The sequence below is a fragment of the Delphinapterus leucas genome, chromosome 5 (assembly GCF_059928025.1).
Source record: "Delphinapterus leucas isolate spDelLeu-1000000601 "Yukka" chromosome 5, BTC_Dleu_Yukka2, whole genome shotgun sequence".
Lineage (NCBI taxonomy): Eukaryota > Metazoa > Chordata > Mammalia > Artiodactyla > Monodontidae > Delphinapterus > Delphinapterus leucas.
In genome coordinates, this window is record NC_143133.1 from 37,676,005 (window position 1) to 37,690,423 (window position 14,419).

Consider the following 14,419-nt stretch of genomic DNA (forward strand, 5'->3'; position numbering starts at 1 on the left):
CTTTAGGCTTCTTGTCTGGGAACTGCCCTTTCTTATTCTTGATTCCCTTTCCTACAGGGACTCATATCTTTTTATAGTTGACTCGCAAGAGGTCCTTACTACTCTAGGAGTTAATCCCTGATCAGCTTTAGAGGTTACACATGGCTTCTCTCACCCGTTGTCTGAGGCACCCTTGAACTTGCTGCTCCTTGTTGGGCAGAAACCCGTGATTTTGATATAATTGGATCTGTCCCTTCTCTGCCCATCGTTTGTGCTTTTAGGGGTCTTGTCCTTCCCCAGCCTGGGTCACAGAGACATCTTCCTACTCATTTATCTTAGACTACCCCCCGTGGCTCTCATGTGCTTCCAGGGCTGAAAACCCCTGGTCTACAGGATCAAGTGTAAGTTCTCTAGCAGAGCATTCCAAGTGTAGTAGGGTCTACCCAACATTCACTGAAGAAATATCAAATGCCTGACGTAAAGACCTGGTATGCAATGACTATTTGTATTTAGTGTATGAACGTCCAGTCTGTCTCCTGCTACTAAGCACGTTCAGGCCCTTTTGTAATCTAGCAGGAGCTCTACCACCCCAGAACTGTCACCATAGGACTCCTCCTGGGGGTCTCAGGACCACCCTGGGCTCACCCCGGGAAGCAGTAGTCAGGGACTCAGCATCACATCTGCCTGGCTTCTGGGGAGCCTCCGACCATGTGTCTCAGCCCGGCTTCCAAAACCCACCTGTACTTCCTGTAGTCAGCTATGCAATGGCCCTCAAGTATCTAGGTCCTGATACCCTGTGAATGTTGCTTTATATGGCAAAAAGAGACTTTGCAGATGTGATTTAGTTACAGTCTCGAGATGGGAATATTATCCTGGATTATCTGACCTGGCATAACTGCAATCACGGCTGCCCTTATAAAAGGGAGCCTGAGGGAGATTTGACACAGAAGGCAAGGCGACGTGACCACTGAAGCGAGGTGCTGGCGTTGAAGATGGGGAGGGGCCAGGAGACAAGGAATGCAAGGAAAGCGGCCTAGAAGCTGAGAAGGCAAGAAAAAGGATTCTCCTCTGGAACCTCTGCTGGGGGTCTGGCCCCGCCAACAACTTGACTTTAGCTCAGGGACACTGACTTTGAACTTCTGGCCTCCACAACTGTTAAGAGAATAGATTTCTATTGTTTTAAGTCACCCAATTTGTGCTAATTTGTTATAGGAGCCCCAGGAAAGGCATACACTCCCCATGCCTCAACTCTGTAGTTCCTCCTTGCTGTCTTGAGCCCCTGCACACCCCGTCCCAAAACTCATCTGCCGACCTGCACCTTCGTCATCTCTGCCCATGGCCTGTCCTACGCTATGAGCTATCACGTATAATAATGCTTTGCAAGCATCGCACGATTTCCTCACAGTAACCCTGTGAAGAGGCTCTGTTATCATCCTCCATATACAGGTGAGTCTGGAGAAATCCAAGACCACACAGCTTATCAACAGAGAGCGGGGCCTCAAACCCAGGCCCTCTGACGATAAACCCTGATCCCTCAACCTGTTTCCATGCTTATTAAAGTGCTACAACAGAGCTCTTAAAATCGGACAGCAGGGTGGAGGACCCATCCACAGAGTGACTGGCTTGGCCTCTCTCTCAGCACGTTGGAGCATCAGGCCCTTTGCTGGTCTCTTCCCAGCAGGGAGCCCAGGAGCAGGCGGTGATGAGCAGGTCTGCTCAGCAGGCTGTACAGAACCAGTGTGCGTCTAAATGCCAGGCGGAGCCGGCCTCCAGGGGCTTGACGCAGGATTCCTCGGGTAAGTGAGGCGGGTAGACGTGTCCGCCCTGATCACCGGCTTCTACCCTAAATCGTCTCCCCCAAATAATGTGCTTCAGGAATTTGATCTGACCAAATCCACAATCATTTAGAGCACTTGGTGGTGTCATTTTCAAGGTTGAATTAGCACCTCTCACCCTCTGCATGAAAGACTTTGGTCAAGATGTGTGACTCCTGGGGGACACCGTAGAGTGCAGTGGTCAGGAACGCATGCCCTGGAGATGCATGGGTTTCAATCCCACCTCTGCCACTCATTAGATTAGCTGTGCAACCCTGGGTAAGTGACTTAACTTTTCTGTGCATCCTTTTCTCCATCTGTGAAATGGGGCCATAATGGCACCTGCCCCACAGGGCTGTTGTGGGATTAAATGAATTACAATATGTACAGAGCACAGTAATTCTCAATCAATGTCAGCTCTGATTGTCAATCTGGGTGGTTTCCTACTGTATTAGTGCCCTTTGGCTACTGTAACACATTATCATAGATTCCGTGGCTTGAAACAACAGCAATGCATTCTCTCAGAGTCCCGGAGGCCATACTTCTGAAATCAGTGTCACTGATGTTGGCAGAGCCACGTTTCCTCCGGAGGCTCTAGGGGAGAATCTGTGGCTAGCCTCTCCCAGTTTTGGTGGCTGCTGGCATTCCTAGCTTGTGGCCGCATCACTCCAGTCTGCCCCCATGGTCACATCTCACACGCTCCTTCTTTTTTTGAATTTTATTTTAAAGTAAAAAATTTTTTTAATTTTTGTTTTTGGCTGCACTGCGCAGCTTGTGGGCTTTTAGTTCCCCGACCAGGTATTGAAACCGCGCCCTTGGCAGTGAGACTGTGGAGTCCTAACCATTGGACCGCCAGGGAATTCCCCTCACATGCTTCTCTGTCCGTATCGCATCTCCCTCTGCCTCCCTCTCATAAGAACACTTACGATAGCATCTGGGGCCACCGCCTCAAGATCCTCTACTTAATCACTTCTACAAAGACAACTTTTCCATATAGGGGAACACTTGGAGGTTCCAGGGATTAGGACCTGATATCTTTGGGGGGGCCATCATTCAACTTGATACACCTGGATTCACACATCCATGAATCCCTTCTGATTTGCACCTGTGCTGGGCTGGGGACTGGGCTGTGGACACCAGAGGACTTCAGCTGGCGTCTTGAACCTGAGCGTTAACGGCTGGACGACCTTGGACAAATCAAAGACGTGCCCAGCCTCACGTGTCTCAGCTGTACGATGCCCCACAGGGGGCAGCACCTTGTGAGCTACACCCATGGGGATGAGATGTTTCTGTGCACCGGCATCTGTCTCTCACTCTGCTTCTAGGGAACCCGGCCCAAGACAGTGTAGTATCTCGTTTTATCTATACAACCATCCTGTGGACCATTATTTCCATTTTAATTGAAATGGAAACTGAGACCCCCTAGGAGTGAAGGGACCCAGGGGGTGGGCTCCTGTGGGTGCTCAGCACCGCGTCGTGGCTCGGAAGGGTCTTTGTGGCTTTGCTGCACGGTCACTTCCACCACCCACCCACACGAACCAGGTGTGCAGCAGGAGTGGGAATCCCTGTGGCCAATGCCAGGGTGGAACGCTCGTGACTGATGGGTTGCTACTCCTGGCAAAGGTAAGTGTGTCCCAGCGGAGCGGGCGGGAGGAGAACGGGACTCACTATCCACCAGCACCCGGAAGCAGCGGCGCAACAAGGGTGTGTCTGCGGTTCTGATGTCAACGATAAAGCTCGGCATTTACACTGGAGTCGAGTCCTCACTTATATCTGGGCCCAAAAGTTCGACCTCGGCATCTAAGCTCTCCCACGATTGGGGACGGATTTTCCTGCCTGGCCCTCCTCCCGATAATACTACTTCTACACCCCAACACCCTCGGCCACTCTGGACCACTTGGCGCCTCTACACTCAGGATTTACCTCCACAGATCTGAGCCTTTGCTCACGCTGTTGCCTCTGCCTGGGATGCCCTTCCTCTCCATCACAACGGATCTAGGTGCCCCTCATGCTTCAAGGCTGCGCTCTGTGCCTCTTCTCTGAGATGCCTCCCGGGCCGACTGCTGCAGCTGGGATAACCTCCCTCTTGTGAGAACTGCTTGGTGTGAGCCCCCTGGGGTTCATACCTGTCCCCTCCCACAGCCCACCACTGCCCTGGCTTAGAGCCTCCCAAGGTTGTGTCCCCAGACCCTCGAGCAATGCCTGGCATGTTGTAGACTTGGCAAGCATTTATAGAATGAATGAATAAATGAATGAATATGTGCATTTTGAAGTCTAGGTGGTTTCTTTGCGGCGGGGGGCACCCTGGAGGGTCTAGAGAGACTGGGCTTTGAATGTTGGTCCTACTCTTCAGTAACAGCGTGATCTTGGCCCGGTCGTGACACTCAGTGTTACTTCAATGAGACCAAGTGTGTCCTGTGCCCCGTTGTGGGTCCTTGACAGACGTTACCTCCCACTCAGCCATTCATTTGGCCGAGATCAGGCCTCAGGCCACACATCTGGATACAGCGTAGCTTAGGGCCCAGCCTGCAGGCTCTGGTCGCCTTGTTCCGGAGACAGACACAGAAGTTCACCTTCATAGGCCCATAGTCTTGGCCAGTACAAGGGGCAGGCTCTAAGGATTGGATTTGGAACAATGGAATCGCCCACCTCCAGCGGCCCTGAGACTCCTGTATTCAGAGGACTCCAAGCGAAGGCTTGCTGACGGCCTGGCAGAGGGGCAGCGAGGGGATTCACGCACTCACAGCGGGTCCCCTGCCTACACTGTGTTGGGCCAGGTCCTCACAAGTCTCTTGTTTCCCACGAGATCCTGCCAGCTTTTCACGACATCCTGCAGACATTTCCAGGCAAGGTCAAGGTCAAGGTCAGGTGGTCCCTTTCTGATGTGGGACCCATGCCTCTCTCCAGCTCTAGCCCCAAATGCCAAAGGCAGTGATGCGATATGAGCCCAGCACCTCCCAGGGAATGGATCAGAGACCTGTCTTCCAGGCCTTCCCCAGCCACTTGTCTTTCTTTGCCGCCCCCTGTACTTCTCCCTGCATTGCCCCAAGCCCTGAAACCCAAGCTTATAAAGAGTGATTCTCCCAACCCTCCCATGACACCTGTGTCCCGACGTGTCTGAGAGGAAACAGCTGGTCTGGATGTTCTAAGATGGGCATGCAGATGTGTATCATTTGTGCCTGGTGGGACCTCGGCTCTTTGGGAGGGTGGCACCCCTTCCACCCCTTAGCCCTTAAACCAGGCTGAGCCCTCCTTTGCCTTATTCCCCTGCTCCAGGCCAGGCTCTCAGCATCTCTGGAGCTGACTTCTCTATGAGATTATCCTGAAAGCGCGAATGGATGCATTTTTACATGTGGTGACAGTCTTAGCACGCGGCTCTTGCAGGAGGGACATTATAACTCTCGGAGTCCTGGTCCTACTTTGCCCTCAGAGACGTATCATGGCAGGGTGACCCAGCATGAGCTGTGACCCCAGGAACCTCTCAGGCTCCCGGGGTTCCCAAGCAGGTGAGCGCCGGGCTGGAAGTGAGCCAGTTGGAATGAACATGATCCCCCAACACGTCTTCAAGGCCATCAGAAATTGGGTTATTGTGAAAGGAGCGTGAAACCGGTAAAAGCCCTGTGGGTAGAGGAAGAACACAAGTCCGTGGCCATGACCATGTTCTTACTGAGCTCCGGTGCCTCGGGCAAGTCTCCCAAGCCTGCTGAGCCCAACTTTCCTCCTCAAAAAGTGGGCTAGGGTCCTCATCAGGGAAGGACGCAAACTTTCTGGCTCTTCCCCTTTGGGACACAAGGCAGCGTGCATTTCCCCTCAGGTGAGCTGTGGTCGTGTGACTTTCAATCACGGAAAGTTGCACAGAACACACGTCACTGCCATGCCAAGGTCTTAACTGGCAGGTGTGAGACCTGCCACGTTCCCTCCACCTGGCATGGGGGCAGTTATTTCAGAGAGAAGGGTCCTGCCAGCCAACATCCCTGAGTCAGGAAGCTCTGGGGCAGAATCTCTAGTCTCCCCTGCAGTGAACATTACCACTATCCCAGGTGGTTTAACTGAGGCTTGGGGGCTGTTTCTTCCTGCAGCAAACCCCAGCCCATCCTGACCGACACATGGGGCTGATAAGACTTTCCATGCAGTGGCGTGACTGCACATGTGACCTGGTACATAGCAAATGCCCAGTTGTGGTCACTGTCCTCTCCTCTACCCTTTCCTTGACATGTAAGCCAGCTGCGTATGTTGAGCTAGCATGCACTGAGCATGAATCTGGGCCAGACTCACTGGACTAAGAAAATATCTCAAGGTAAATGCAGTACCGCATTTCTACTTGGGAGACGCTGTGGATGGGCTACGATTTGCTAAATGAACAAAGTGAAATAAAAGTCACAGAAATCCAATTTCAGCTAGAGACCTCTCTGAGCGGTTTGTGGGGTGTGTGTGTGTGTGTGTGTGTGTGTGTGTGTGTGACTGTGTGCTTAAAGATAAATTAACTACTCAACCCTAGGTCAAACGGGCTTTTAAAAGTCATCTGCTTATAACCAAAGGTTTTTTCCTCCCGTGTCTTACCGATGAGGGTGAGAGAAGGGGTTCAAACCTGGCTCTGTCATTTCTCTGAGCATCTCTCTGAGGCTCCTGGTCTGTAAAGGGAGAAATACAGACCCTACCTCCCAACACTGACAGGGCTGAATAGCGCCTGGCACTCAGCAAGCACACAGTAAACACTAGCATTAGTGGCATGTCAGTGCTGTTAACTCCCAAACTGCAGCGGGAAAGTGAGATGCCCTCTTTTGGTCTGGGGGTCCAGAGGTCTTTCATGCCTCCCCAAAATCTCTCAGAGATGTGGCCTACTTCCAGGACACATAAAGCTTAGTTGTGGGTTGTGTGAAGGCTCTAGAATGTCTCACTTAACTTGTAAGGGTGGTGGGGAGATGTGCGTTGGCAAGGAAGCGATTTAAAGTGAATTTTCCCCACAATAATGAATATTGTACTGACCCCCTGGCTCTGCTGGCTTTGAACCAAAGTGGAAAAAGCCATTTAAGGTTTGAAGTCAATTGAAAAGACAACTTGTGTTCTGGGCCCAGCGGAGCGAAGGTGCCCCGAGGATGGAGTAAATGAACGAGGAACCGTCTCTAATTCTCTGGTCCATGGCCTCCCCGTGGCACTTTCGTTTCAGAGATGCAACGGCTGTAGCTGAGTCAGGATGCTTTAAAAGTTGCAAAGTGCGTCAGCCCCTAACTCTGAGGCTGAGACAGAGTGGCACATGGAGAATGTTGACGAGGAAGAGGGGGCAGGGCAGAGCCACCGGGTTGGACAGTGACTCAGGACCTGGGGCTGACCCCGTCTACTCCCTGAGCCTCAGCTTCTCTGCAGGATGGAGAGGATGAGAAACCGCAGCTCAGGGCTGCATGAGGGTGACGTGAATTCATAAAGCCACGTGCAGGGGGGCTGGTGCAGAGTAACTGCGCTACAGTCGGGGATGCAGGAGTACCCATCACGTGGCCTGCAGCTGGGCCACTGACCTTCACTCAGCCCAGCGTGCAGCAGAGTCTCTGGAATGTGCTGGGCTTGGCACTAGTTAATGAAAAGAGGAGGGTTGAATTAGGCCCTGAAAATAGATGGTGGGTTCCTTCTCAGAGGTTTCTGATGGATTCTCACCTTCACCAGTGGTGTCACCTGCTCTCTGGGCAGCAGGGAACCCTGGTGGGAATTAGGGCAGAGAAGCTTGACCCTCCCTCCTGGAATGTAGCTGGGACCCTTGCTCTGTGTGGAACACTTGTAAAGTCCTCGTCTTTGTGTTCCTGGCCCTGGAGAACTCTCAGATGTAATTTCTTGCCTCTCCTGTCTTTTTTGTTCCTTCTGTTCCAGCCACACTGGCCTCTTTGCTGTTCCTTACACAGTCCAAGCATGGCCCTGCCTCAGGGCCTTTGTACTTGCTGTTTCTCTGCTTGGACATCTCCATTCCCAGGCTGCTCTCTCACTTCACTCGGGTCTCTGCTCTGAGGTCACCTCCTTTGAGAGGCCATCCCTGATTGCCCCACCTAAAATAGCATGTCCACCTCTGTTGTTGCTTCCCGTTTCAGCTCCAAGACCATGCAACACAGGCTTTAGTTCCTCTCTATCCTCATTGCCTGAAACAGTGCCGGGCACAAGGTAGGGACTCAGTAAATATGTGTGGAATGGATGAGCGAGTGAATGAATAGATTCTTTATGCCAATAGAACTTGTATCTGTTTCCTGAGTTATCATTCTCCTGTCAAGGGTGGTCACCCTTGGGACAATGACCCCATTAGCTGTGGTGATGCTGGCGATGGATCACCTGAGGATGCTACATGCATGGCAGGGTGGCAGCGTGCCCTGGAAATATGACACGGACCTTGTCTCACACCAGGACGAGTGCACTGTAAAAATGCAGGTTTGAGATTCTCCCCGAGGTTTCCCTGCAGACCCTCAGCGACGGGAAGCCCGCTTCTTTTGAGACAGCCCTTAGCATTTAGGAGCAGCTCCCGGACCACGCAGGAGGGAGAAAAAGGATTAAGGATTTAGGCCAAACTACATTTTTGCCATCCTTGGGTCAATAGAGTTTCCACTTGAGAGAGGCTCAGCGTCTGCGTTATGAGTCATCCATCACTCGAAGGGGATCTCAGGAGCAAGAGCCCCCTTGTTGGTCATACCTGAATGAACGGGAAGAGGAGCCCAACAGCAAAGTTGGAGAGCCAATTGACGGTTCCCGCCACGGTGTAGGCAGCTGGCCGCTGCGATTGCTGGAAGAACTCGCCGGTCAGGATGAAGGGGATGCCGCCTGCAACCAGAGCCAGGGCGCAGATTAATCTCCCTGGGAAGGTCAGGCCGCCAGCACCCATCTCTATGTGGCAGGGGACCGCCGCCCGCTAAGAGCCGGCTCTACCTGGGAGAGTGATGCCTTTGGGAGTGGGTGCTGGAGTTACAGCCTGTAACCCCTAAAGGTAACATAAACCATTCCTCTGAGCTGGTCCACCCAAGTGAGAGATGATTCATCCTCGTGGCTTTCCAAATGCCCTCTGAATCAAGCTGTGCTCCTCCACAGACTGAGTACGATGTGTATCGACATGACGTACCAGGCAACTGACACTGAATATATTGTGCTAGGAATGCTTATAATTTATCTTCAGAACAACTGAGTCAGCCAGGTATTGGCTACCATATTCCCTGGATGAGAAAACTGAAGCGCAGGGAGGTTACTTGACTTAGCCAAGGTCACTCAGCTCCTGAGTAGCAGAGCTGAGATTCAGGTTTGGGACTCAGACCTCCAAATCTCAAGGTTTTTCTGCTAATCGTTGCTTGAGAGGAGTCCTTACCTCTTCTCGACTGGATGCCTGGTGGGCCCCAGTCCCTGAGTCGCCCCAGCAGTGGAGTAATAGCAGAAACATCATTGTCATTGGGGCGGGACAATGCTTTATTTTGAGAGACTGTCCTGCGTGATTGCAGAATGTTTCTCATCCCTTGCCTCCAGAAGCGGAGAGGGCCCCTCGTCACCATGGCAACCCAAACTACTGGGTCACATTTCCCAGTGCCCTCTGGGCACCACACCTGGCTGAGATTCTCTGAGTCTGCACCCTCAGTCTGTGACCCTGAGTGGGCCCTGTGACCACATGCAGGACCTGGGGTTCAGGATGACACCCCCATTCCCCGCCGTCCTCAACAGGAGTCTCCACTCGAATCAGACCTACACCTTGGAGGTCCACAGAAAAGACAGGATGGGTAGTAGAAGGGGAAACCCTGAGGGCCTTTGCCCATCTCAGTTTGGGAACCACCAGGCTCATTCCATCAAGATTCGGTGATTATTGGCTGTGCTGGGCCTGGTCCCACAGTCTTGGAGGAGAGCGGCAATGCCCCCGCCCTGCTGAGACTCCCTCATCTGGTGAGAGAGACAAGGTGACTTGTTTCTTACAAAGGAAGTGAAGGAGCAATAGATAATCGCAGCATGTGATAAGCACTGGAGGAAATGCTCAGGGCAGTGGAGGGGGTGGGGATCTAGGTTAATAGCTGTGGGGAGGGCCCTCCGGGCAGGTGACGGTGGAGATGTGGCTTGAAGGAAGAGATGCAGCTTGTGAAGATTTGGGGAAGATCTTGCTAGATTTGGGGAAGATCATGCCCGTGGAGGGATGGGAGGGCTGAGACCCTTAGGGGTGAAAAGGACTGGGTCAAGGTCCAGAACAGAGGCCAGTCTGTCTGGACACCTGAGGGAGGGTAGAGAGGCATGGAATGAGGTGGCAAAGGTGAGCAGGGCCAATTAAGCAGCCTCTGGAGATCAAGGAGAGGGGCTGCCATTGAAGAAAACCAATGAGGGGGTTGAAGTAGGGGTTGATGTGATCAGTTTGCATTTCGTAGAGATCACTGCTGCTTGACCGGAGGATGCAGGGGTGGATGCAGGAGGAGGCGATGGTTGTCTAGAGGGTTCAGATGGTGGCGGTGGGGATGGAAGGAAGGGGCCGAATTTGGGAATTCTCCATCCCATGGACGCAAAGCTTTTAGAGAGAGCGCTGCACACAACTGCAACGCTCATCATCAAGTTCAACCAAGCAACCCAAGGTCACAGAGAGGACCACCTCAAGTCTGTGTCCCTCCAGAGTTTTCACAACAATCACCCCAGCATGCTGCCAGCAAGCCTTGGACTCCACACCTCAAAAATGACTCAGAATGGACCACCCCCGACCCCTCGCTAGACTGTGAGGCCTCCAGGGCAGGCAGCATCTCCATTTGCCTGACAGAGAGTAGACAGGCGATTGGTATTTACTTACTTGAATTAAATGCTCAACATTTAATTTTGAAAAGCTTTGATATGCAGTTTATTACAAAAGGGGGAGTCTCTTTATCTTAAAGGTATCTATCAAAATGTGCAGGAACAATGACTGCACGTTGAAATGTGCTAAAACCAACCTTAGGTCTGTAGAGCATGTGATATTGCGTTGTTGGAAAGCGTATGTGTCACACACCCAGTTGGTCCTGCAGATAACACTGCCGTGAGCCTTGCTGCATATCCCAGGGGGCAGTTCCCAGCTATTCTGAAGCCTGAAGAGGGTTGAGGGCTGGTGTTTCACCTTCCCTGACTTTCCTAGGTGTGTTTTGGAAGCATCTGTGGATAACTCAATTAACATTGGTGCACCAGCTTCCAAATGGAGCAGAACATTGACGAACCTGCCTCCCTGTACTTTCTTTGTGGCTTCAGGGCTGAGGCCATGACTTGTTTATTGGTTATGGCCCTCCTCCCAGCACAGCACCTAGGACACACGTGCCAGGTGCTCTGTAAAGGTTTTCAGGATCAGTGGAGGAATGATTAAGATACCCTGGGGTTCACAGGACATCTACATCAGGTCTCTTCTCTGTTTCCTTCATCAGACCTTCAGGCCACCCCCAGAGAACAATTATAAGCAACCATGGGGATCCTACACAGCTCACTGTGCCGATGGGTTTTCATTTCCATTATTTCCTTTGAACCTCACAACAAAAGAAGGTGGTGAGGCATAGTGGGCTTGGGCTCTGTTGTCAGTAAGAACAGGTTGAAGTCCTGGCTCCACCAGATCCCTCTAGAATTCAGATCTCTCACATGTGAAGTATGATAGCAGGGACTTACTGCTCAGGGTATTTGTGAGGACTAAATGAACAATTGTGTGCAAGTACTTAGTATAAGTCTGTCCCATGAGAGGTACTCAATAAGTGTTACCTACTTAATAATTGTTAGCTACTAGGATAATAGTTTAAAACTCCTCTGAGTTATTTCCCCCCTTTTTATGAGTTAGCTGAAGCTCAGAGAAGGGGAGTGACAAGCCCAAAGTCTCTTAACAAGGAGTGATGGTGATAATGATGATGGTGATGGCAATGGTGATGATGGTGGTGATGGTGATAATAGAGATAATGGTGCTGCTTCAGTTGCTGAATGATGGTGGTGGTAACTATGTGACAGGCATTGGGAAAAGCATTTGACATACATTATTTCATTTAATTATCACTGCTATGTGGTAGTTACTGCTATCATTTTTTTTCCCATTTAACATATAAAGTAACCTAGGCCTAAGAAAGTTAAGTAATTTCCTCAAATCACATCACTAGTGGGACTCAAACTCAAGGCTGGGTGACTTCCAAGTTTGAGTCTTAATTACTCCATTGTGAAGGAAGCAAGTGTAAGACACTGACAATCTTTAAAATATGTGAAAGGAACTTAGCAGTCTTCATGGTTTTATTTGAATGCTCTCCCAAGTCCTGGAATTTACTTGTTTCTCTTTTGCCTGAAGGCATGGGTGGCCTGATTTCCTGAGCCTCTCATGGTCTGTTTCTTTGAATCCAAGGTAAAATGAGAAGGAATGGGGTTTGATATGGAAACAGAACAGGTTTCTTGCAGGTCCTCTATCTTTGTTTTGCTTTTCAAAATGAAAATAGCTTTATCATTTTTTTCTGATTATCATGAGCAATATTTGCTCCTTTTAAACAATTAAGGAAAGCATGCAATATAGAAAGGCATAAAAAGAAAACAAAAGTCATCCCTAAACCTTCCACCCAGGATTGATCCCCATTTGTATTTCGGTACTTGGCAAATTGAATGTTGCTATAAAAAAGCCTAGAGCGAGTCTGATATTTCTGCTTTAGTGATTGGCTTTTTCTGCTTGAAGCCCCGAAGACATCTTTCCTTATCCTTGAAGTTTATTAACTTAACTATGGTGGGTCTTGTGTTGATCTTCCCATAACCATCTTTCTTAGAACATGGTGTGTCCCTTTGACTACAGATTCACTCTTTATTCACTTCTTAGGTTATACTTTTGAAAACTTCTGTTCTACATGTTGGATTCTTTATTCTGAGACAATTGTTATCCTTATGTTGGATCAACTTTGTCTCTCTTCTGCACCTACAGTCTTTCAAATGACTTTATTCTCTTGTTTTCTGCATACATTCCTCACGCCCTGGGCAATCTCTTCCCTCTTTCTCTTCTCCCTTCCTTTCCTTTCTTCCTTCTTCCATGTGCCATGTTGGTGCTTGCCCTGTGCTCCTGTTTTCCTTTCCTATATGTAGAGTGAGGCGCTCCGTCCAGATTTCCATCTGCTCTGATATGGCAAGTGAGTGGCATCTTTGGCACCTTTTCTTTTTGTCTCCTGGGTTGTCTTGTCTTTCAAGCCACAGTTTGAGGTGTGAGTATGATCTTCCACTAACTTCTATAAAAGGTGGGAATGGGGTTGTAGGCGGAAGGTGGTGAGGGCTGCCGGAAGCCCCTTCTGGGAGGTCTGGGCTCTGCTTTTTCTTTCCTCTGAGATTTTGTGATGTGACCTGCAGAACCCATTCCACAGGGTCAGGGGGATTTTCTACTTCTGTGGTCTTCGACTGGTCTTCTCAAATTAGGACAAAGTCTTGGAAATTGAGAAGCCCCAGGGCCTTTGAGGTTTGCTGTGGGGGAAGGCATCTTTTTATCTTTCCCCAGGGTTGCCGACTCACTTCCTTACTCTATTTCCCTCACAGATTAGGATGTTAGTGTGAGAGTTCTTAACCGTTTTTGAATCCCCTTCTCTGGTTAGTGATGTTTCTGAGGAGTGGAGACCAAATTCTAGCCCCACACTAGAATTATCCTTAATTGGTGCAAATTTTCAAAGTCTATGGTATAATTTTTTTGTTTGGTTGATGGCCAGATTTTTTCGGTGTAAAGATTTGTTTGGTTGTTATTACTGTTTTTTTTTCAAAAAAAATTATTTTTTTCTGCTCATTTTGTTAGATATTTGGGGGAGGGAGATCCTATAACCAGGCTATACATGACCGTATTTACCTGAAATCTCTTTATGATTAGGTTTTTAAAACCAAGGTATTGGTGTTCCTTTTGGTAGGTGTGTAGATGCTGCTTATCTTAAAATTATATGCTTCAAAATTAAAAGGCAGTTGAAGACAATACTTTTGTGTAAAGGATTGTGACAAGGGGACGCCTTGTTTAAAATGATCTGTTTGGGGGCCTTTTATTTTGTGGACATTACTATTTGAGAAAAGATTTTACATGCCTGATCTCATTGACTCTTTTTTCACGACCAAACTATGAGTTATGAATTATTATTACAGATTAGGAAACTAAGACTCTAGAAGATGAAGGGCCTTACCTAAGTTACCAGTCCCACTTGTAAGTGTTAGAGTTGGATCTTTTGACTGCAAACGCTGCTTTCTTTTGACTGCAACTTTCAGCTAAAAAGCATAGAAAGATGACAATGAATTTGTCCTGTTGTTTCCCCGTATGCCTGGATACAGGATGGAAACAAGACATATTACAGCACTCAATACCTATTGCCTAATCATACAATACAACTTAAACACTGAAGATAAGCCCCAATGATGACATCTCTTGGTCAGCATATCTTGTTATCTTATTTGGCAATTATTTGTTATTTTATTTGGCTATCTTATTCTGGATTCCCCCAGAAGCAAACCCTGACAGTAGTTTATGTGTGAGTTGATCCTAGGAAATACTAGTAAAAGTGTGGGTAACTGAAGGAAGTGAATAAAAGATATGTCATCAACAAGTTACCACTGTGGACAACCAGAGCTTACTCCAATTGGAGATCCTTGGGAAACTGTGGAAAACACATCTCAGAGCTGTCCCATCTGAGAGGCAAGGGAGCTGGGTATGGATC

The 14,419-nt window shown here is 49.4% G+C and overlaps 1 protein-coding gene across 1 annotated transcript in view; it reads right to left on the minus strand.

Annotated features, from left to right (window-relative positions):
• The window catches only part of SLC2A9 (solute carrier family 2 member 9), a 210,231-nt gene that overhangs the window by 13,670 nt on the left and 182,142 nt on the right, over nucleotides 1–14,419 (minus strand). Inside the window, 1 exon segment of the mRNA XM_089911655.1 lies at nucleotides 8,458–8,585. Coding sequence (XP_089767781.1) covers nucleotides 8,458–8,585 — 128 coding nt within the window.